Raw genomic sequence first — 21,351 nt, forward strand, 5'->3', positions numbered from 1 at the left:
GAGCCACCTTAATGTATACACACATAGGCATGCACAATTACAGTCTTTATCTCGCTCGTTCACACTCACACTATGTATCTCATGTACAGACATCTACTGCTACATGGAAAGCCGAGGCCAAAACACATTTGCCCAATGACTCCATTGCTGCTTACGCAGTTTGCACAATTACAATTGGTGGAATTGGAGGGAGAACACGGGCACACACATAATACTTCTTTCACCATTACTGAAATGTCACTGACGCACAGTGCATATGAAAATAAGATGGATACTTAAGGAAAGGACCGTAGCAAATGGTCTGAAAGAACAGATGAAGATGCCTATTTGATCTGGGATACGTTTTGAGCCAATAACACACACGCCTCTATACTAGGCTCTGAGCCAATTTCACCAAGCACAAGGACAACTGACTCCCAATGAACATACTGAGAGGCGCTCCAGTGTCAGGTCAGTGAATGCCATTTCATAAATCTCATGTCCACACCAAGATCCACGTTGGTGTAAGACCAGCTGCGAGTTAGGAATATAAGCACTGCAAAATCCTCAGTGTTACTTTAACTCAGAGTGTAAATATTGACCTGTATAGACCTATGACAAGGCCTGTCGAGGGTTTTCCACATACTATTCCTTTCACCTGTTCATGACCCATCAGCGATACAGATTTCCACAGGGGAAGTGGGTCAGATGGTGTTGATATAGGATTCGGGGTCTGCTTGCACGAGTGTGGGGTGTGTGAGTTGCCACCTGCTGGGTGTCTCAGCTGCCCACCCTCGCATGGAGACACACCCTTGGGCACACACTGGGAATACCATGACAGTGGCACGCTGAAGGACCGACAAACACAAAGCTTCATATCCGGCATGTAGGCAATACCAATCATCTGCTATCTACCACAGCCTCTCCGTCTCTCTCTGTCTCTCTCTCCTCGACTAGAGGGTTCAAAAAGCTGTGCGTGAACATGTACAGTAACACATATCCACAAGAGACAGACACAGCGACTTGGAAAGAGATGGAGTGAGATGGCGGACAGAGAGGCAGCTGTTACACTTAAAATTACTTATCCCTAAAAAGAACACTGTACTACTCATAACAATGATTTCATATTCCTTCATAGTGATGCAGCATAATTTAAATACCAGCTATTCATCAAGCACTAATTACCACGGCAGCATCCTCAAAACATAACAAACCTTACAAATTAGCCAAAATGATTAAAATGACAACTGTCCTTGCTGCAGATATGAATGGTGATGAGTTTCACAGAGGTGATAGTGATGGATTCCCTGTAAAGACTGTAAACAATATCTCAACAAGACCAATTAGCTCACTGATGCTTTTTCGCTCATCTCTGTGATTGTTTATGTCTTTCTTTTACAGGTACTATTTCCACCACTTTTGTAATAAGAACAATCAAATACAATAGGTGGGAGTCTCTCTGCTCACATGTCCCTTTGGCTGGATGGTGATCTTCAGCTGAAACTGCTATCTGTCACTGACCAAGCACATCAGGAATGCTGCTCCAATTCTGTCACTTTCCCTCAGGTGAAAGCATCTCCAACCAGCCATAAGAACACAGTGAATGGTCCTGCTACACTTTTCCCTACTTGAGTCTGTTTCAATGCTCTAGCACCTCCAGTGAAATAGGACAGTCAAAGGAGGACTCAAGTCAAAGAAATCTCTCTCAACACAGCCACACCTTCCATACCTAGTCATTCCTGTTCTTAAGCCACCTTGCTGAATGCTTATTTCCTGGATTTAACGAGTTTTGTCATGCGGTAGGACATTAGTCATGCAACAGGTTGGTATGGAACGATACCTTGCCAAGCAGATATTCTATAGCTGCTACTCAAATGCACGACCAAGCCTTTGAGAGAGGATATTCCAAATCAAAGAGCTTAAACAGCAACCCCAAGAGGTCTGATAGACACATGATGAATTCACAATGCGCTCTCATCTGATTCTGTCATTCCCCCTAGGCTATGTACCCTGTTTTACTAAAGGTATTGTCACTAAAGAGCTCCCTGCTTTTGTGAGAAAGTAGAAATTAAATCATACTGCAGGGTGTGCTAGCTTGAACATTCTCCATTAAGCTCCTAGATTACAAGCCTATATCTGCTCTACGACAAGCAATGAGCTGCCACCTGCTTAAGTTGCCCGCTTATGTCATTTACTGACAGTCTTTCTCAACCTAGATGCCTTAATATTGAGATAGGCGCTGACATGAGTCCAACATGTTGAACGTCTACCTTCCTACTGTAGCTCAAGCCCAGAGGCGGACCAAAGGACAAGCTTTACACTGCATCAAATGAATTCTGAGTTAAATCAACACACAGAAAACAACCATTCTTGAGGGACACATTTGGGCCCAGAGCCTCATCTGTTCCACTCAGTTTACAAATTGTATCCCTTTTTGTGCTTTCTAAAAATGGCAGAGCCCTCCTCACAAGACAGGTGAACGGAAGCAGCCGGAGTCAAGAGGAAGGTTACAGGGGGTGGGTGGGGGCAGAGGCAGAGAGGAGAAGAGGAGTGCAATACCTACTCCTGCTCTCACTCCGGACAAAACCGAAGTCTGATTTGGAGAGCTCCCCCACACCAGGATCAACTGGGGAGTATTAATGGATTCGGAGTGGATCAACTGATGGCTATCGTGTTTCGCTGTTATGACTCAGTGTATTCTGACAAACCCAACACACATCTACATGTGCACTGTGGTGCAATGCAGATGTTTACAGCCATGTGTGGTTCATGACATTTTTAAGGGAGAAGTTGGCCCAGCAATCAAATTAATAGAATCTAAATGAATTTGATTCCATTAGTGATACAGTTAGGGACTAGAATGCAGCAAATGCTATTGTATGCTCAGTTTGTATGGCATATTCATGGCAGGTTAAGGTATGGAAGGATAATAATTTTATTTCGATAATTAAAATCTAGCACAACAGCAGCAACAGAGCAAGCAATCTCAAAGCCACATATAATAATTAAGTTTATGATATTCAGAAATGCTGCATTATGCGTGTAACCTGACACATCTTTGTGTTTCTGAAGTAACTTTCTGATCAGACTCTTAATCTTTTTTCAACCTTCTCTATCCTTTTTCAACTTAAACTACACAGCATATATAAAATATATGAATGTTAAGTCTTATTGATAATTACAACAACAAGAAGGGCCTTTTTATAGCACAGACTGCATCATGATTTGAAACATTTCATTTTGTAGCATAAGTAACACATTCACCAAATATATCAGATGTGTAGATAATGCATCATAATTACTTGTGTAATAACTGATTTATGTTAGAAACATTAATCATTTAATTAATTAAATACAACAGTAATACTGCCTCAACAATAATTAACTCTTGGCTGAGAAACTCATCCTAGATCAATTGTGCAAGTAATTATGTTAAAAATTATAATGTTTGGGTTTGACTTTAATAAATCATGGCACAACATCACATACAAAACACATAATCTAGTCAAATTTAGCCTACAACAAATTTACAAACCTTTATATTCATTTAACACAGAGCAAAACGTTTATTTTATTTTGCTCAAATTTTGTGTTTTATCTGCACATTTAATTATATAAAAATATCTCTCTATCAAGTACATCCCAAGATAAAAATATTTAACTTTAAGTTACGCAAATATCTATGATTATGACAATAAATTGACATTATGCTTATCATTTGATTTTGTATTTAAATTAATGTTATCAAATTGGGCAATGAATGCTTAATGACAGTCACAAAAATGTAGGTTAAATTAACTAAGTATACTTAGTATAGATAGAGGTATAGAGTATAAGACTGATCACTATAAGAGTGATCAAATTGTAGTAATCAATGTGTGATGAATTTAGTACATTAGAACAACTTCATATAAAATGTTCAATTTAGAATATGAGAGAGGGTGTACAATTATTGTGCATTTAATGAAAACATTTTTAACAGCTTTTACAAATAAAATGTAAGAAGGCATGATCCCCATGATTTAACAATTCTCAGAATGTAAAACAGCTGTCACTGAAATAACTGGGACACCCACTCCCATCAAAACATCAAAACATAATTCATAAATATATCAAAGAGACCCAGAATATAACAATTGTAAATTATGTTTTTACATGCATATAGAATCCGAATCAATCAAATGTATTTTAATCTAAAATAGACATACTGTTGTTGTCTAAATGTTGATTACAGCACCCCTTTGAACACTACAATAGACAAGTAGAAAAAACATAAACACTGGGACCTACACACAAAACACCACTAAAATCACACAGTCTAAAACCAAGCTAGAGCTGCCAGCAGGCCCACAGGTGAAAGAAGTTCCTGTTCATGGAGCTTCTTGATAACAAACTAAATCAAAATATCAGTTTGGTCATTCCCCAAGCTGCCACTACCTAATGACATATATTTTACATCAAAGACATCAAAGAATGCCTAGTTGACAGATAAATAATTATCAAATAGTGTATTATGAAACTAATTTAATAAAGAAGATGAGATAACAGTTTTATGTGCATCACAGATTATTGCAATATATTTTCAATAGAGTATGTGAATAAACTCCATTGTCAAAAAACACATCCGAAACGTGCATGAATTTCATAGAAATTATATTACATGGATAAAGACAAAGAATATTCTACAACAAATCAAAAGGTTTTGCAAAATATTAATTGGAGAATGAAATAATAACTTTTTTTTTTAGCTAGCAATGTGAGAACAAACTTTGTGAACAACATCCAGACTGTAGCTGTTGTGTAAAAAAAACATGTGTAAAATGGCAATCCCTTCAAAAATTGCTACAAATTCAAAAGTTCAAGCAATTTTGAATTGATTGCCATTTAAAGTTCAAATTGATGTGTTGGACATTTTTGACATCAGTCAGTATCACCTCTGCTTAACAGAAAACATTCATATACTGTCTTCTTACAATTACATTTTTCACACACCCACTCACCCTACATCTCAACACACATTTCACTCATTCTGCAGCATCTAATAATTAACACCTGTAGCAGTCATCTTACTTCAACACAACTAAGCCATGGCCAGAAACACTTTACGCACATTTAAATAAGCGTGCAAGATGTCAGTGTCAGACTGCAAATTGCAGCCAGAACAGGGCATAGCCTACATATGAACGTCTGGTTCATTCAATTGTTACAGCCATGCTTTTTGGCCCTGTAGGCTAATCGTTGAGTGCAGCAGGCCGCAAGACTCCATGGGCCATCATGGCAGCCATTATGAGGCTCTCTCAAACATTTCCATGGCCTACGTGCGCATTGCTGTGGGGAGTGGCGCAGTTGTGTAGCATATATATAATCAAACAACTACCCTACGGAATGCCATACAACCGAGTCAATCTGATAAACATATGAACAAACACTTGACCACCTTTTTATTGTTATTATTGTTATTCCTGTACAACACAGCAAACGGACGAGGGCTGTAACAGGCTGTTACAGGAAAGTCTCCCATGTACTAGGAGGAGAGGGGGTGGAATCACATAAAGCACTGGTCACGTGTCCTCCACAAGGGGCTTGAATATTTACCTTTTAGTCACGCAATGTACTCTTTCTGAGAGCCACACATTAGGCCTCATAATGAAAATATCAATGTCTATTATGTAAAGTAGGACCTAGTCTGTATAGTTACAATCGTGGATGAATGTTTTACATATAATGCAGTTTATATTCGATTATATGATATAGCCTACATAGGCATTGCCTGTAAACTGCAAATGAACATAATAGCTCGTGATGTAGGCTAATTTAGACACAGAATGATAAATAAAATGAGCCTAAATGGAATTTTCGCGTAACCCATGGATTAATAGACAACCTACCCCTCAGCTTTCTCACTCTCTCACGCACGCACGCGCGCGCGCGCGAACACACACACACACACACACACACACACACACACACACACACACTACACACAGTCTCATCATGTGCATCTCAGAATGCAGTGCTGTGTAGTGATGACACAAAGTTTGTACAGTACGTGCAGAATGTGTAAAGTGTAGCTCATGGGAGTTGGCTACCAATAAGCCACATGAATCTGGGACTTTATAATTTGGTGTAGATCCATGCAGCGTGCCCAAAATGGGATTGGCCTAAACACAAATCACACATTCTGTAACGTGTGTTCAGCATATGCTTTTTTTTTTTAAATCAGAATTTAAATGCTCCAGTGACAGAGAGCAACAGCCTCGTGGGCAGATGAAATGAAAGGTAGTAAAGAGAGAAAAAAGGAGGGGGGGCTCCTCCCTGCTACATTACATATTTCACAGTGGCAGCCACAACAACCATATGGGAAAGGAAAAAAACATAATAGCATGACAAAAAAGTGTATCAGATGCATTATTGGGCCTACCTTAGTTTTTTGGGAACAGAGTAGTCTACCTCTATCACCTTTCCGTGCAATTCAACTTTACCTGTAGGGACGAAATTGATATTGTAACATTAGCTCCAACATGAGACAACAATGAGCACACACACACACACACACACACACACACACACACACACACACACACACACACACACACACACACACACACACACACACACACACACACACACACACACACACAGAGAGCGATATAAGCCATTGTCAGAGTGCATCATGATGGTGTGCCCACTGACATGATTGGTATAGGCCTACTGTAACACTTATAATCACTTCACAAGTAGGTGTCTCACATTCAGCATGCAACAGTAGCCCCGAAACAACCTCCAATGGACTGTCACTTATATTGTGGCGTGGTGGGCAAAGCCGTTACGGTTTGATTAAAAAACATTGTGTTAAAATTTGTGAGTCACATTTCAGGAAATCGGCGCCAAAAGCTTGATAAGCTTATAGTATGGGGGAATGGGCAGCCATGCTTTCCACTCCCACAACCCTCATTGCAATGAGGGTATTTTTTTTCTCCCCAGTAAAGAATGCAAGATCAAAGAAGAGAGGCTTTGAAAGAAGAATGTCTTGTTCTTATAGGTATGACTTATTATTCGTGTTGACAAAGCTCGGATGAGTTGTTGCACAAGGTTGGGCCGACAACATGTTTTCGTTTTTCGTTACTATTATGTGTAAGTGGCCTGGCGTAGCACGGAACGGGTCTCTCACCTCGTCCCCCCCAGCTACCTGTTTATTAGCTCTTTCCTCCGGACCCCCATCACCTACCTCCAAGACACCTCGTAAAAACATACCCAGGCATCATAGGAACATGGATTTGGCAAGTTTTTTCCGGTTACTTTGGTCTGTTCTTTTCACAAAAATCAAGATAAAAAATAAGTGAAAAATAATTATGCCTACCCGAACATCAGACCATCCCATATATTCCAATGGGTGATTGCAAAGTAGCGCCCCACAGTATCGGAATCTCACAAATATATAGGTATTACAAGTTAATTACACGACGAGTGCTGTTTTCTTTTGCCATACAGGCTACTATACCACTGAGTCTATTCTATGGTGCACAATTTACGCAGTTTTGTTTGACTATGACTGAGCGTTAATCTAAACTCTGGCAGTGATGTGATCGTAAACCGAACACTGTCCCGAGCGAAATACTGGTAAGGCAAAGCTTATATTATTATATCACATTTATTTATTCCTATCGTTGCTATGGCATGTCCATTTCTGAGTTGGTGTGCATTTCTGTCACTGCAGCATCATCCTTGTAGTCAAGTCCGCACTTACCAGAAAGAGTCTCAATAGCTTTTATGGCCCAATTCTGGTCGGGGAAGTCCACAAAAGCATAGCCGGATTTCAGTAGGACCTGATCGGCCACTGGAAGCTTCCTCTCGCCAAAGAGCTGCTTCAAGTCCTCGACAGTGACCGAAGGACTTAAATTGCCAACATATAGTTTGCTCATGATCTAAAGGAAAAATCTCGATATGGTATCAAATCTAGAGAGACGAAATTCAGAGAAGTAGAAAAATAACAAAAAATAAAATAAAAAATAAAATAGAAAAAAAAATTGCTTGAAAACAGCAATCACCCCCCAGATATTGGCTAGGCGACCCCCAGCACCAACTCTGCCCTGGTCAAACTCTTTTAACTGGGATTGAAAAAAAAAGTGTCGTTACGACGCTACTCTGGAGCCAACAAGCGCCGCCTCTAAATAAAATGTGCCTTAAAATATCAGAAAAATTGTTTGGAGGTGCATGTGGGCTTGAGCACTCGTGCTTCAGTATAGAAAGTGCATTAGGGTAAAGTGGCATGATGATCATTGGGCAAATTCAGCAAGGGTTGGGCTAAAGGCAGAGGGGTTATTTCATCAAATCATAAGGGCCGTGCCTTGGGTCTCTAGGCTACGGCATGAAAAGACTACTGTCTGGGGGAAAAAGTCCCGTGCTGCCGTTGTCACCATAGGCTACTATAGGACACTTATCCATATAGTTTGCCTTTTAAATTATGTGCAATATGGATTAGACTACACAGGCCAACGTCTCTAGGCTACTAATCCAACTGCTGCTGAGATCATAAGGTAGGCTATAGCCTATCTCTCAGTCTCATGACAATTTCTCATTGTGTTACTGTTAGCTAACCTACATCATGTATGGCGGTATTGAATGATGAATATTAAATGAATGATTCCTACTTGAAGTGCCTTATCAATCTCAAATTTCATGACTGATACAGAGGTTAGTGTAACTTGTCCTCCTCACTAGTCACACTCGCTTTAGTTAGGTTTATGGTGCATGGCACCATATTGCTTGACAACTTGACAAGTCAATGATTTAATAGGCTATAGGCCCACTGTCATGTCAAGTAGCCTTTATTACTTACATACTATTACAGAATATGACTGATTTATGGCATACAAATTGCCTTTAGGCTTTTTCTGATGGGACCTTCAAATTATGGTACACTATCAATTCGGCACAGGACATGTGATGGGTTTTTACAGACATGCTACAGTTTTTATATATTTTATGGGTGTATAGATGGGTGTAGAGATCTGACAGGGCTTGTGAAGTCTCCTACTACATAGGCCAGTGGTTCTGAACCTTTTCAGGTCGTGAGCACCCAAATTAATCATATTTGAACTGGGGACCCCCCAGGTAAATATTGTGAAAACAGCAGATCTACAAGCTCACAATTCCTCGCACATGTTTTACCTTTTTCTTATATTACTTGCCAATTTGGCCAATGTTTGACCAAGCAGTTTTTATAGTGTAGTTTGTTACTTTTTATGCTGTAATGGTAATTTATTTTAGGTATTAAAAAGGTCTTAAAGGTCCTTTAATTGTCACTTCACTGTCATTTGGGGAGCCCCCACCCCCCCAAAAAAAAATCATATGGGGGTCCCGACCCACAGGTTGAGAACCACAGACATAGGCTACACTAGGAGTATATTCTATGGGAGGAGCCTTTGCAGTCCTTTACTCTTCATTTGTCTCTATGTGACTTGCATGTGCCTTGGAACATTACTGCCACCCCACTGTTGCGGAGAGATTGCCTATGGTAGAGTAAACCCCATAGCCTGGAGGGACGATCGCGCCATGATTGGATATTTGGTTGTCAAGCAACCGCTAAACGCGCCTGTACACAGTATCAACAACAAATGACGATTGACGGGACAACTTTAATAATAATATAATTATTTTAAAGAATAAAAACATTTTCGAGACAACTGTGTCAAATTGTGTGGTAAATGTAGACTGTAAAATACATTGGATGTTCCTGTATTTTTTCCGAGATCTCGAAAGAGGTGCAGATAGGCTTTATACAGACTATTTTTTTCTAATCCTGGGGGGCGGGGGGGGGTGTAAACATAGTATCTAGAATTAGTTTGTGCAAAGTAATGACTAGGCTACTTATGTTTACATAAAACGCACAGCGGTTGCCTGACAACCAACTTTCCAATCACAGCGACATTATTCCCTCAGGCTATGGGATATATAGTCTTAAACACTGCCATTCAATAAATCGACCAACTTCATTGCATGTCTTGTTTACATCAGAGGGTGAATGGGAGGATGTCCGAACTATGCGATATTTACAAAACAACTCATCTTGTTACCTTTCTGCTGATATGAAAACACAGTGATGTCCTAAGTTATAGTCTGACTGTCTGACAACACTTAAGTGTATAGCTACTTTAAAAGAAAGTACATACAAATAAAAACAGACAAATGTGGAGCTGTATTACGTTCTAAAGCTAGACAACAAATATGTCCATGGCAGTTTAAGTGACAGGGGTTGAAGGTGGTTAAATGGACTTGCATGCTTGTCTGGGAAGCCGTCCATGAGAGTGTGTGGGTTTGATTAGGCTGTGCTGTTTTCACATTTTCTTCCTAGCTGCGGTATTCAATTTTAAAAACGAATGACCAATGTTTGTTTACATTTTTTGTATTTGCGTAAGTATTTAATTTGCCAAAAGTATTATTAATTGATTATGCATCATTGTATGTATACAATAAACTGAAAACTAAACGAGTCAAATCCATTGAGCTATTATGGTCAAATCTCATTGGTGATGGATGGTGAGGGACCCTCACTGAGGGTGCAGTAGGTCAAGAAACACTGATATTTACACATTGAAATCAGCAAGGGCAGGGAGTCTTTATGTCCATTAGGTGGTGGTGTTGTCCTTCACCACCAGAAAAACCTTCAATCCTTCACCACCAGACCAGAGGCCGAGTAGAAGCAGTGCTCATCATCACCCAACATGAATGGAACTCACATTCATCAGTTTCAAATGTTCAGTGAGACTTAAGATCCTGAAAAATAATGCATATATAGTGAAGCATACACAAATATTTGATAGTGGTTGGTAAGTCAATCGTATATGGGTCTAAATCAATATACATGACAATGACACATTTCCAAGGGGAATAAGCCAACAATGTTGCCTATATCATAAAAGCCCTTTTATCACTCATACATCCCCGCAATGACCATCAAAACGGGCTTAATGAAATTCAGCTTCAAGCCAGTTAATTGTAACTTAAGGTTTCTAAGAGATGTATCTGAATTTGTCATGTTTTTGCATATTTTTTCATTTCAACCTTACTTTAGCATAGTGACCACAATCACACTTGTACAGGACACACTGTACCAACACCAGGGATTGCAGTAGGGACAGTTAATCACTTCAAAATGTAGATTTAGCCTATAATAAAGACATGTCCATACAAAATTGGGATAAACCACTTTAACCCTAGTGGTTAATCAAGGGCATATTGGATGTCAGAACTTTACTTGGCTTGACTAACTTGTAGGCTTAAACTACGTTTTCTGAAACTTTGCTAACTCATTACATCTAAAATAATACCAATGCAAACTCTATTCAAATGTCTTCAGACGTTGGATATTGTATCTTCATGTAGTCTTTGCACCAGAACCACAGGGATATATTTTGTAGTGAAAAGTAACTAATCCAGTAAATCTTTAGGTAAACAGTGTCAGGCAACATAATTTCAGTAGTGCACCATACTGCACAGATTGGGGCTCTATAAGTAAACCTTGTTTTCAATTATAATCAAGTTATTATGAAATGCCAACAGGACAGAGGTAAAATAATAAAAGTAGAAATAAAGTTTAAGAGACAAAACTTTAGAAACACTGACATCTTCCTTTAATCACATACACACAATGGAGAACAGAAATGTCTCGATTCGAATCGACAAATTCGACAAATTGGTATGCCAGGTCTGCCACAGAAAATAAAATAAAAATAAAAAATAAAACAAATTATAAACACAACAGGACAGCTCAACTAATTTATATTGACATAGCTGTATATGTAATCTCAATACAATTACACATATTGGGACACTTGCTAGCTAAATTACACCTGATATAAATCAAAATGTCCTATTTTTGAAGAGGACGATTTTGCCATGTACACCAGTAGGATGGGTTGATACTTCGACTGTGCTTTTCAATAACGGCCTGTGAAATGAAACACAATTAATGTGGAAATCACTACACTACTACACTACTATTTGAATGCTCCGATGAACTATCATATATGTATATATATCATATTTATACATATGATAAAGTTTATAAAAAGGTACTTACGAGGAGAGTAGGATCGTGATCGTGAACGGGACCTATAGGCCCCGCCCCCTCTGTAGTATGGTGAAGGAGATCGCCTTCTGAAACAAGAAAACATAAAAATGAACATAAAAATAACTGACTAATATGATTAATTTGTGCACAGCTCAGAAGAAAATGCTTTGGGAATCCAGAGAATAATCTCATGAGAATTACGGTGGCAATCACCTGTAGGATCTGCTGTTGTAGTAGTCCCTGTCATCATAACGATCATAGCCACCTCTGTCGTATCCACGATCGTAACCACGGTCGTGGTCCCGTGAATGGCGGCGTGGGCCACTTGGGCCACCTCCGCCACTAGACCAAAGATAGAAATCATACATTTTCCATACTACAGATTGATCAAAAGTCATGCAAGTGCTAACAGCGTAAGAGTGTATGAGTGTATGAGTGCATGTGTGTGTGTGTGTGTGTGTGTGTGTGTGTGTGTGTGTGTGTGTGTGTGTGTGTGTGTGTGTGTGTGTGTGTGTGTGTGTGTGTGTGTGTGTGTGTGTGTGTGTGTGTGTGTGTGTGGTGTGTGTGCTCAAGCACGCACATGTGACTTTGTGCGTGCTTGTGTGACTAGCAGTTAGAATATGGATGTATTAAGAGTTAGAAAGGGGAAAGTGAAGGTCTCGAACCAAGTGGACTAAATGGATGATTATTTTGATCATTATGTGAATGGGATTCCAGGGGTGTGCCTCATTAGTGTATTTATAGAACCTGGCTGGCATACTAAATGAGGGCAAAGATAGCGGTTCTTTGTAGCTCTGGTAGTGCACTTTAAACATTTCGCCTATTAATAAAAACTGCATCACAAAAGCGTTTTACATGCATTGATTACACAGACTATCAAGAGGTTCCACATTTTCTTCAATAAACATATCCTGGTTGATGAGGTGCATTCACATTTGATATAACAATATTATTTAGAATTACGTGATTCTATGTTAATATGAATGGGTGGTCATGATACGTCAGGGGTCTAGTCTGTTTCTATTCGCCCGTTTGCAAGAAAAGCTTGCAGCTTACAAGAAAAAGAAACCAAAAACACAGTACACAGGGAAGACATTTTACACATCATGATGCAGAGCAGAGGTTCCCAACCCACGGTTCCCAGACAGTTGCCAGGCCGGGGGACATGTACCACCAGGCCGAGAGAAGGCAGCCTAGATTTCCTAGTTATATGCACAGGCGAACAATTCTGTTGCATGACAGTGACATCACTGACGAATCCTTGGTATTTTTATAACCAACATCGAGCATGTGGTTTACGTATGTCCATGCTCGATAACACTGTTGAATGATGACAGTGACATCATTGACAAATCCTTGGTATCTTTATCCTAGTCTATTCAACCAGCATCGAGACTCGAGCATGCTCCGAGGTATGCTGTCACTGACTAAAAGCTGTATTTTGTCACGGTACTGAAATAATAGCGGGATTATTATTTTATTGTCAACATTCAAGTACAACTATCAAAAGGTGTAACCCAGATAAAATAATGCATCACTCTGCAAGTTTAATTATAGTTTTCCACCTGTCCAAAGTCATTTCTGAGACTGAGACATTAAATAAATATGAGTTAACATTACCTTTATAATCGTCCTCTTGTGTATATAACTCCATAGCTCAATTATATAACATGATAAACATGATATAATTATATACAGTATAATAATATATAAATAGTTGTCAACTTCTGTTTTGGTTTGGTTGGGTTTAAGCAGACACCCACCGGTCCATTTCATGAACTGTGAGCCGGTCTGTGGTAACAGAAAGGTTGGGAACCCCTGGTCAAGACTAAAGGATTAATGTTGACTCCATAGTATGAAAAACAGAAAAGGCAACAAAATCCATGGCACTGCCTTTAAGAGGATAAGCATCCAGGGTTCTCTATCCTTACTATAATCCTTACTATTATTCTACAAACCTCTGTCTGTCTGACCAGGTTTTTCTCCTCAGTGCGCTCAGCAATTGATCTGAACTTGCACATAGGCAATGATCATTACCATGTGCAGACACTCTGAACGATACTTTTCACCTTTTCCCAAATTGAAGCTGTTTAATAGCGTTTTTCCAAAACTGTTTAACTCTACACCAGCGTTTTTGTCGTTACTACACATGTGTGGCCAAGTACGCATGCATGCATGGCCACGTACGTGCGCATGCACGGCCATGCACGGCAACAGGGTCCCCAGAGTATGCTAGATGTTGGTGCTAACAGCGTTAGCGTATGTTGTTTACTCATTGACATTGATACAATGTCCACAACGACATGCAGCAGAGGATTGGGTCTGCGTACCCCCAAGTGGTCCACGAAGCATTCGCTGGGGGTCCACGACTCCGGGTCCACAGACCCCCAAAGCATTCGCTGGGGGTACACAGTGCACCAAACACTGCACATACCGTACTATGACTGCTCATATCTAATATAGATAATTAACCATTAGCTACTGTCAGCCTCGAGCGTAGGCCTAGTGGCCTACTATTCCGCAGAGAACTTACTATGTTGGACGGCCCATGTATATTCCAGGGGTTGGTGTGTGAGGTCTTTTCGTGATGGAGAAGTCCACCCTGATTCTACGGCCATCTAGTTCCATGCCATTGGCTCGTTCCTTAGACTGATAAGGCACACAGATGCTTATTACAGCTCCATACATCTCAGGTTTCTGGTACAGAACACACTTTAGGAAAGAGTTTGACAATGTTCTTTGTTTCCGTTTATAGAATTCCTACCTCTTTAGCATCTTCTCTGTTCTCGAAGTACACAAAAGCAAAGCCTCTAGATCGCCTAGACTGCTGGTCGTAGACGATGGACACATCTGCCAAGGGGCCATATTTAGAGAAGACTTCCTTCAGATCCCTCTCTGTGGTGTACAAGCTCAGGCCAAAAACTCCCAGGCAACAGTTAGGGTCTGGATTTGCCTGCAATTTTAAACATTCATTTAGGAGACCACTATTCATATTAGTGAGACAATCATTGCACAATCTCTGCAAAAGAAACTGTATTTTGATTCTGTGTACTGGAAACGATTTGCTGGACACTGTGGCCTAGCCATTGCCTTTCAACTTTCCTTGTTGGAGAAATAATTTCATATTCACTCAATTTAAGGACCTTAATATACAATATACAGCATGTCCACATGTCAGTACAGATGTTATTTAATTATTACTGAACAATGGACATAAAACATCTCTATATTCTGCAATGACCTATGCAATTACATGTACATTTTCAGCTCATTTACATTAACGAAAACATTTATATGTTCAGGATGTAAGCCTACAGTATGTATATAGAACACTAACTTCAAAATCAAGCTAGGCTGTTAATGCTATACTAAATTAAGCACCAACCCGGTTGCCAATGTGCCTGCGGCGGTTGGACATGGGCGAGCGGCTATGGCTGCGGTGGCGACGCTCTCCGCTGTAGGACCTGCTACGAGAGTGGCGTCGGTTGGACCTTGAGCGGGAGCGAGATCGGCTGTAGTGTCTGCGTGAGCCGCGGTGAGAGTGAGACCTGTATTGGGGGAATTGGTTTCTTCATTATATTTTTAACCACTAGTTGCAGTTCGCACATCCAAACTTGGTCAGAGATATAAATATTTGACCAAGAATGCCCCCGTCAAGTATTTTTTTTCACCCAAAAGAGTTTTATAGCACCTTGAACTTGGCTCTGTCTGTGCCCTCATTAACAATTCCAGGATCTATTAATTACTGTATGCCATTATGCCACACCTGCAGGAACAACCCCTCATGAATATGCTAACATATCACGTCCCCGGAATCAACATGCAGAACTCCCCCCATAAATAAATAAACAAATAAAAATATATGAATTCATAATAATAAATAAGTTATACATTATCAATTGCAGTGATAGAATAAAGGTTGTATTCTGTGCAAACTTTAATAGAATAATAACAGTGTGCGTGTGCGCGTCTAAAGCCTGTCATGTTATATTGGCCATTAACTGAGCCTAGAAGGAAGTCAGCTGGGTTTCTACACAATCACAGCCGACAACGAGTCACGCTCGTGTGCGAACACACACAAACACACACTCGCTCGCCCGTGCGAGCTGGTCTTATATTGTTATACAACTAAATGGCTTGGCACAATCTAGTTACCATTCAATTATACGCAGCGATCTGCCTGACTATATGTTGTTCTGTTTGCTTCCTACTCTTCCTGTCAAGTGGGTGGGTTTGTTGTCCAATCAGAGGCTGGATACATTATGCAGCGCATTGCAGGCACCGTGAGGCACGCTTTGTATATTCAAGCATTGGAAAAGGATTTAATTGGCGTGTCCCTGATGATGCGAACGAAGTACCTGAGTCACGTGTCACGTCCAACACCTGCGTTCACAGAGAGGGCGGTCTTAAGGCCAGTTTTGGAGGTAAAAATCCACATTATGGCTTTAGAGAAAAGCAGAGTGCCATAAACCACCAGGATTTTCATAAATGAGCTTCAAAAACATATAAAAAAAAACATGATTTTGGGTGGAGTGCGTCTTAAAGCACTATATTCATCATTGTCTGATGAATAGCGAAAATAGACATCTACAACTGCTGATTTTCGTTTTTGTCGTTTTTAAAATCTTCGCCTATAATGACTGCCCAAAATAGGGATGCCAGGTTGAAATTGGTTAATAAAAGTTGCATAATCACATGCTCCTGTTTTACAGCAGTATGGTTGTGGAAGGAGTGCTGTTTGGCTAGAGAGCCGTGCATGTCATCTTGGTAAATGGTGCATTTATATAAGCGTCTTGCTTAGGACACTTCGACACTAACTCTGGGGGAGCCCGGGATCGAACTGGCCGCTCTACCCCTGAGCCACTGCACTGTCCAACTTTGCAAAAAGCGCGGCCTTTGATCCAGTCAGTGAGCATTGGTTTGGACTTACATCACTAACCCAGTAGTAGATATGTCCCAGTGAATGTCACCAAGAGTAATTCCCATATATTAGAAGAGTACATGGCAGACAAAGTGATTATTTTTATTACAAATGTCTGATAGAGTTAATCCTGATTGACTTAATTGGCATTAGTTGCGACTCACCCTGACTTGGACCTGGAACGAGAGCGGGATTTGGAGTGGGAGTGCCGTGAGCCCTCTTTGGAGCGGGCAGCCGGAGAGTGGCTGGCAGACTTCCCTGAGCCCCGGGGGCTCACGCTCCTGGATGCGGAGCGTGACTCCTGAACACACACACACCAACATGCTTCTTATCAGAGTCAGTGAAAGGAGATTGGTAGATCTCAAATGTGTCTCTCTAGACAATATTTCAGTTGTTGTTTTTTTAAGAAAAGGGCTAGCCTTGGGAGTTGGGACAATCTTGGAAATAAGTGTTCTCGCTTTAACATGTTTTCCTCTGGATTCTCTTCTGTTTCAGTTTTTTTTAAATGATGTGTTGTTTTTGATTGTACATACATAAAATCAATGAATCAATCAATGTGTGTAATGTAGAACAGAGAACTTAGATTTGTGGATTTAGGACTGCGCGTTATTTGTTTTGGAGTAGACATGGATACCATGACAGTAATATCATAAAAATAGCCTATGCATAGAAATAAATAAATAAATCTGTCAGGTGAGAATATTAATGATTTAAAATTCAGTTTACATTGTAATCTGTAAAAAAAAATAAAAAAAAACATGCAGGCATTTGACAAACATACTAAAAATGAGTGACCTTATCCCAGATTACTTCCTTAACTTCATTTGTGTAACTTCTTTCTTCAAATGCCTTAATTCTTCTTACTTCCCCATACTTCACACACTGCCCACCACTTCTTCCCTCGTCATGTTTTAGCATGCATTCACACATCTGAGCTTCACATTATTGAAAATAAACTTGACATGAGACTTCTTCCGCATTTTTCTTCTTCCAACCTTAACCTTTATGAAAAAGAAAGGATGAAGAATATATGACTACAAACATAACTTGCAACCCCTTTTCAACTTAAAATGTGTTAATGTGTGATCTTGTTGCATGCATGGGAGCACATAGACATTAAAACTTCAACATTGTTATGTAATATTATTTTTTACAAAATACACAATTCTATAAAATCCTACATGAAATAAATTGCACTCTAGTGTGATAATGACATTTATAGTAATCAGTGGTGCAAAGTAACTAAGTACATTTACTCAAGTACTGTACTCAAGTACAGTTTTGAGGTAGTTTTACTTTACTGGAGTATTTCCAATTTTCTGTACTTTTACTTCTACTCCACTACATCTCAAGAGGCAAATATTATACTTTTAATCCACTACAATTATTTGGAAACTTTAGCTACGAGTTACTTTGTAGATTTGGATTATTTTTACAAAACATACATTAACCACTTCAGGCCTATATACATTTTGGCCATTTGAAAATAGCCGATGACTGCATACTGACATTGTGAACTTGTAGATCTGCTATTTTTTCTTTTTTTTATACATTTGAAAACTTGTGAAATGGGACATTCTGCAGAATGAATAGGCTACTTTCTACTTTTGGTATTTGAATTTTGATACCAATACTTTTGTACTTTTACTCAAGTAAATTTTGAATTCCGGACTTTTACTTGTAACAGAGTATTTCTACATTGCAGTATTGATACTTTTACTTAAGTAAAAAAAAAATAGTACTTTTTCCACCACTGAAAGTAATGCCTTATAAGCCAACACCATGGCCAGAAACTGCTGCGCCGTGCGTAATCAGAGTGCGTAAAGAGAACCGGGCATGTCCTCCTATAAATACGATCCTTCGTAAATACTATAGTTGCCTAGCGTTACAACCAGTGTTGCCATGTCCGCTTATTATAAGCGACTTGTTTTTCTGTAAGTTGCTTGTAAATATTGGTAGTTGTTGCGAGGTGCGTTCTTTTTGGGCTTGTTTCATAATGTTGTTTAACCCAGTGTTTCTAAAATATTTTCCAGTCAAGAAGTGGAGTGGACCCCCCAAATTAATATGTATTTGTCTGGGGACCCACCCCAATGACCCCATACAAGATTTGTGTTTTTATTTTCTAAATAGCAGATCTACAAGACACGTTGTGAGCTTGTAGATCGGCTATTTTCAAATAGCCAATGTCTTATGTTTTAAAGGGTTTGCATCTTTTGGGCTTGTCTTCATAGACTTGGATGCTTGTTTCTATCGCGAACCCTGGCAACACTGGTTACAACAAGACAGTACATTAGTTACCTATGGCGTGAACGTTACATAATGTACGGTAACTCACCACAGGATGATACAGTATCAATAATATGTGAATACTGTAGGCTTAATGTTTGCCATTACAAAACATGGCGACTGGGCCTTAAATTGGGCCTAACGCTAAGCTAAATATAAAATGTCAAATGCACAGTGGATCGTCTATCAATCTAATTAACCAAACCTAAAAATGTGTTCATAAACAACATTCAAAGACGTCCTTTCAATATCTCCTCTATCTGTCTAATAACGGGACGTGGAGGCGTTTCACAGCATTAATAACGTAAAAGGATCAAACATATTTCTTTTGTTTTTAGCCAATGATGACAACTGGTTAAACAAGCCTTTACAGAATGCATACGCACCCGATCGTATCCCTTCTCGTTATTATCGCTCATCTCTTGCAGCCTATAGAATAAATAAATAAAAACGAGACGTGGACTTTTTTTTTTGATAGTCGCTAACCAGCTGTAGCTGTCTGTTCCAGTGTTGCCAGATTTTGTGAGAGAAATAAGCAACCAGGTCTATGGAAACAAGCCCAAAAGAAGCAACTTATTGGCCACATGAGCACTTAAAACACATTGGCTATTCCTGTTTGACTTGAAAATGTTTGAAGCCCACTGGTTTATTAGGAAACAAGCCCAAATAAGCAACTACACTTAAAAATAAGCCCCAAACCGCAACCCGCAAGTTCCGCAACTACCAATATTTACAAGCGACTTTACAGAAAAACAATCCCAATGTCGCTTATAATAAGCGGACATGGCAACAATGAGCAGCGCACGCCCGCTCCTCCTCCTGGCTGCTTTCCTCCCCTGGGATCGCTTGTCAAAAGCCAAACCAAACCAACACACAGTGTAGTCCATGAGCCAGACAAGATTTCATTATCGAAAGAGTGGGCAAAACCATACATACCTATATTAAATTGTTCATAGGGTCAATACGAGTAAATAAATATATGATAACCTCTCCACAGGAGTAGCTTTTTCATGGTTATCACACATTTTGTTATTTTCCCCATACGCACATGACAGGTGAAAAAATTACAAAATTTAAAAAAGAGTTATAATGAAACTTCCTGAGTTGATTACTTACATGAAGACAATGATTTATCGTATTACAAGTTTTCTGAAATTGTATATTTAAATATGCAAATTGGGCATTAGGAAAATATGCCCGAATTTGCATAACTTTCCAGAATCAACATTGGAACATTGGACAAAGCCAGAGTCAACATTCTTATTTCATTTTGTTAAGATGTTGGAGTCAAAGGTTTTTAACGAGGGAATATTCAATATCTGGCTCAATTTGTCTCTGGCTCATGGACTAAATACCTAATTTGCATATTTAAATACAAAGTAATTACAGTTTTCATATAATTGTAGTGGAGCAAAAGTATAATATTTGACTCTGAGTGGAGTAAAAGTAAAAGTATAAAAATGTTTTGAAATACTCCAATAAAGTAAAAGTACCTCTGAATTGTAGCCTACTTAAGTTGGCTTCATCAGTACTTGAGTAAATGTACTGAGTTAGTACAACACGTCTATGGTCGCGATACGACTAATCTCTGAAGTCTCAAGACAGATTCAGCTGCCAAATTCAAAGCCATTTTTCCCCCCTCATTTTTTTTCTTTCCGATGGGTTCCCAGATTGGGATGTGACCAATGCGTCCTCCAGAGAGATCGTTGTGCACCGTCTTCCAAACTTCACCGTAGCTGTTTACCTTAACAGGCCTACAGTAAAATGAATAATAATGTAAATAACTGTAAACTGGAACAACATGATAGTGGTAATTCCCCCAGTCCCTTTCTGGTGAGTTGAGTGTTGTATTTTCAAATAGGTCCACCCACAAAATAAAATAGGTTTTTAAGTGTTTAAATATTTTGCTGAGTACCCCCTGGAACACCCTCAAGCACCTGGGAGTGCCGGGAGTGCCTGGCCGGACCACACTTGTCACTTAGTTTGTCAAGTGACAAGTGTCACACACTTGTCACAACTAACACGTGTGTTAGTTGAACCCAGAGTTCATTATACATTATTATGAGGATGACATGACAGATGTAAGCTATGT

The 21,351-nt window shown here is 39.5% G+C and overlaps 2 protein-coding genes across 7 annotated transcripts in view; both read right to left on the reverse strand.

Annotated features, from left to right (window-relative positions):
* Positions 1-8,609, reverse strand: part of igf2bp2a (insulin-like growth factor 2 mRNA binding protein 2a) — a 62,821-nt gene extending 54,212 nt beyond the window's left edge. Inside the window, exons 1-2 of one of the 3 annotated variants that reach the window (XM_084085262.1) lie at positions 7,727-8,609; positions 6,401-6,461 (exon numbers count right to left, since the gene is read on the reverse strand). In XM_084085262.1, coding sequence (XP_083941388.1) covers positions 6,401-6,461; positions 7,727-7,901 — 236 coding nt within the window. In that variant the 5' untranslated portion in view covers positions 7,902-8,609. Of the gene's footprint in view, positions 1-1,446; positions 1,622-6,400; positions 6,462-7,726 lie in introns of those variants that run through there. The other 2 variants (XM_084085261.1, XM_084085263.1) reach the window with 2 other exon arrangements.
* Positions 8,610-11,589: 2,980 nt separating this feature from the next.
* tra2b (transformer 2 beta homolog) lies at positions 11,590-19,767 on the reverse strand. Of its 4 annotated transcripts, none has more exons than XM_084084602.1 (9): positions 19,646-19,767; positions 17,769-17,974; positions 17,138-17,274; positions 15,438-15,600; positions 14,817-15,005; positions 14,586-14,701; positions 12,266-12,394; positions 12,062-12,135; positions 11,590-11,929 (listed from the first exon to the last, which is right to left on the reverse strand). In XM_084084602.1, the coding sequence occupies exons 2-9, from the start codon at positions 17,901-17,903 to the stop codon at positions 11,919-11,921; spliced, it is 954 nt and encodes a 317-aa protein (XP_083940728.1). In that variant the 5' UTR covers positions 17,904-17,974; positions 19,646-19,767; the 3' UTR covers positions 11,590-11,918. The 4 variants fall into 4 exon arrangements, with proteins under 4 accessions (XP_083940728.1, XP_083940726.1, XP_083940729.1 ...); XM_084084600.1 differs by having other exon boundaries at positions 12,062-12,138; XM_084084603.1 differs by lacking the exon at positions 17,769-17,974 and having other exon boundaries at positions 12,062-12,138; positions 19,646-19,761.
* Between the last annotated feature and the right edge of the window lie 1,584 nt (positions 19,768-21,351).

This window comes from Gymnoscopelus microlampas, assembly GCF_963454915.1.
Source record: "Gymnoscopelus microlampas genome assembly, chromosome: 17".
Taxonomy (NCBI): domain Eukaryota; kingdom Metazoa; phylum Chordata; class Actinopteri; order Myctophiformes; family Myctophidae; genus Gymnoscopelus; species Gymnoscopelus microlampas.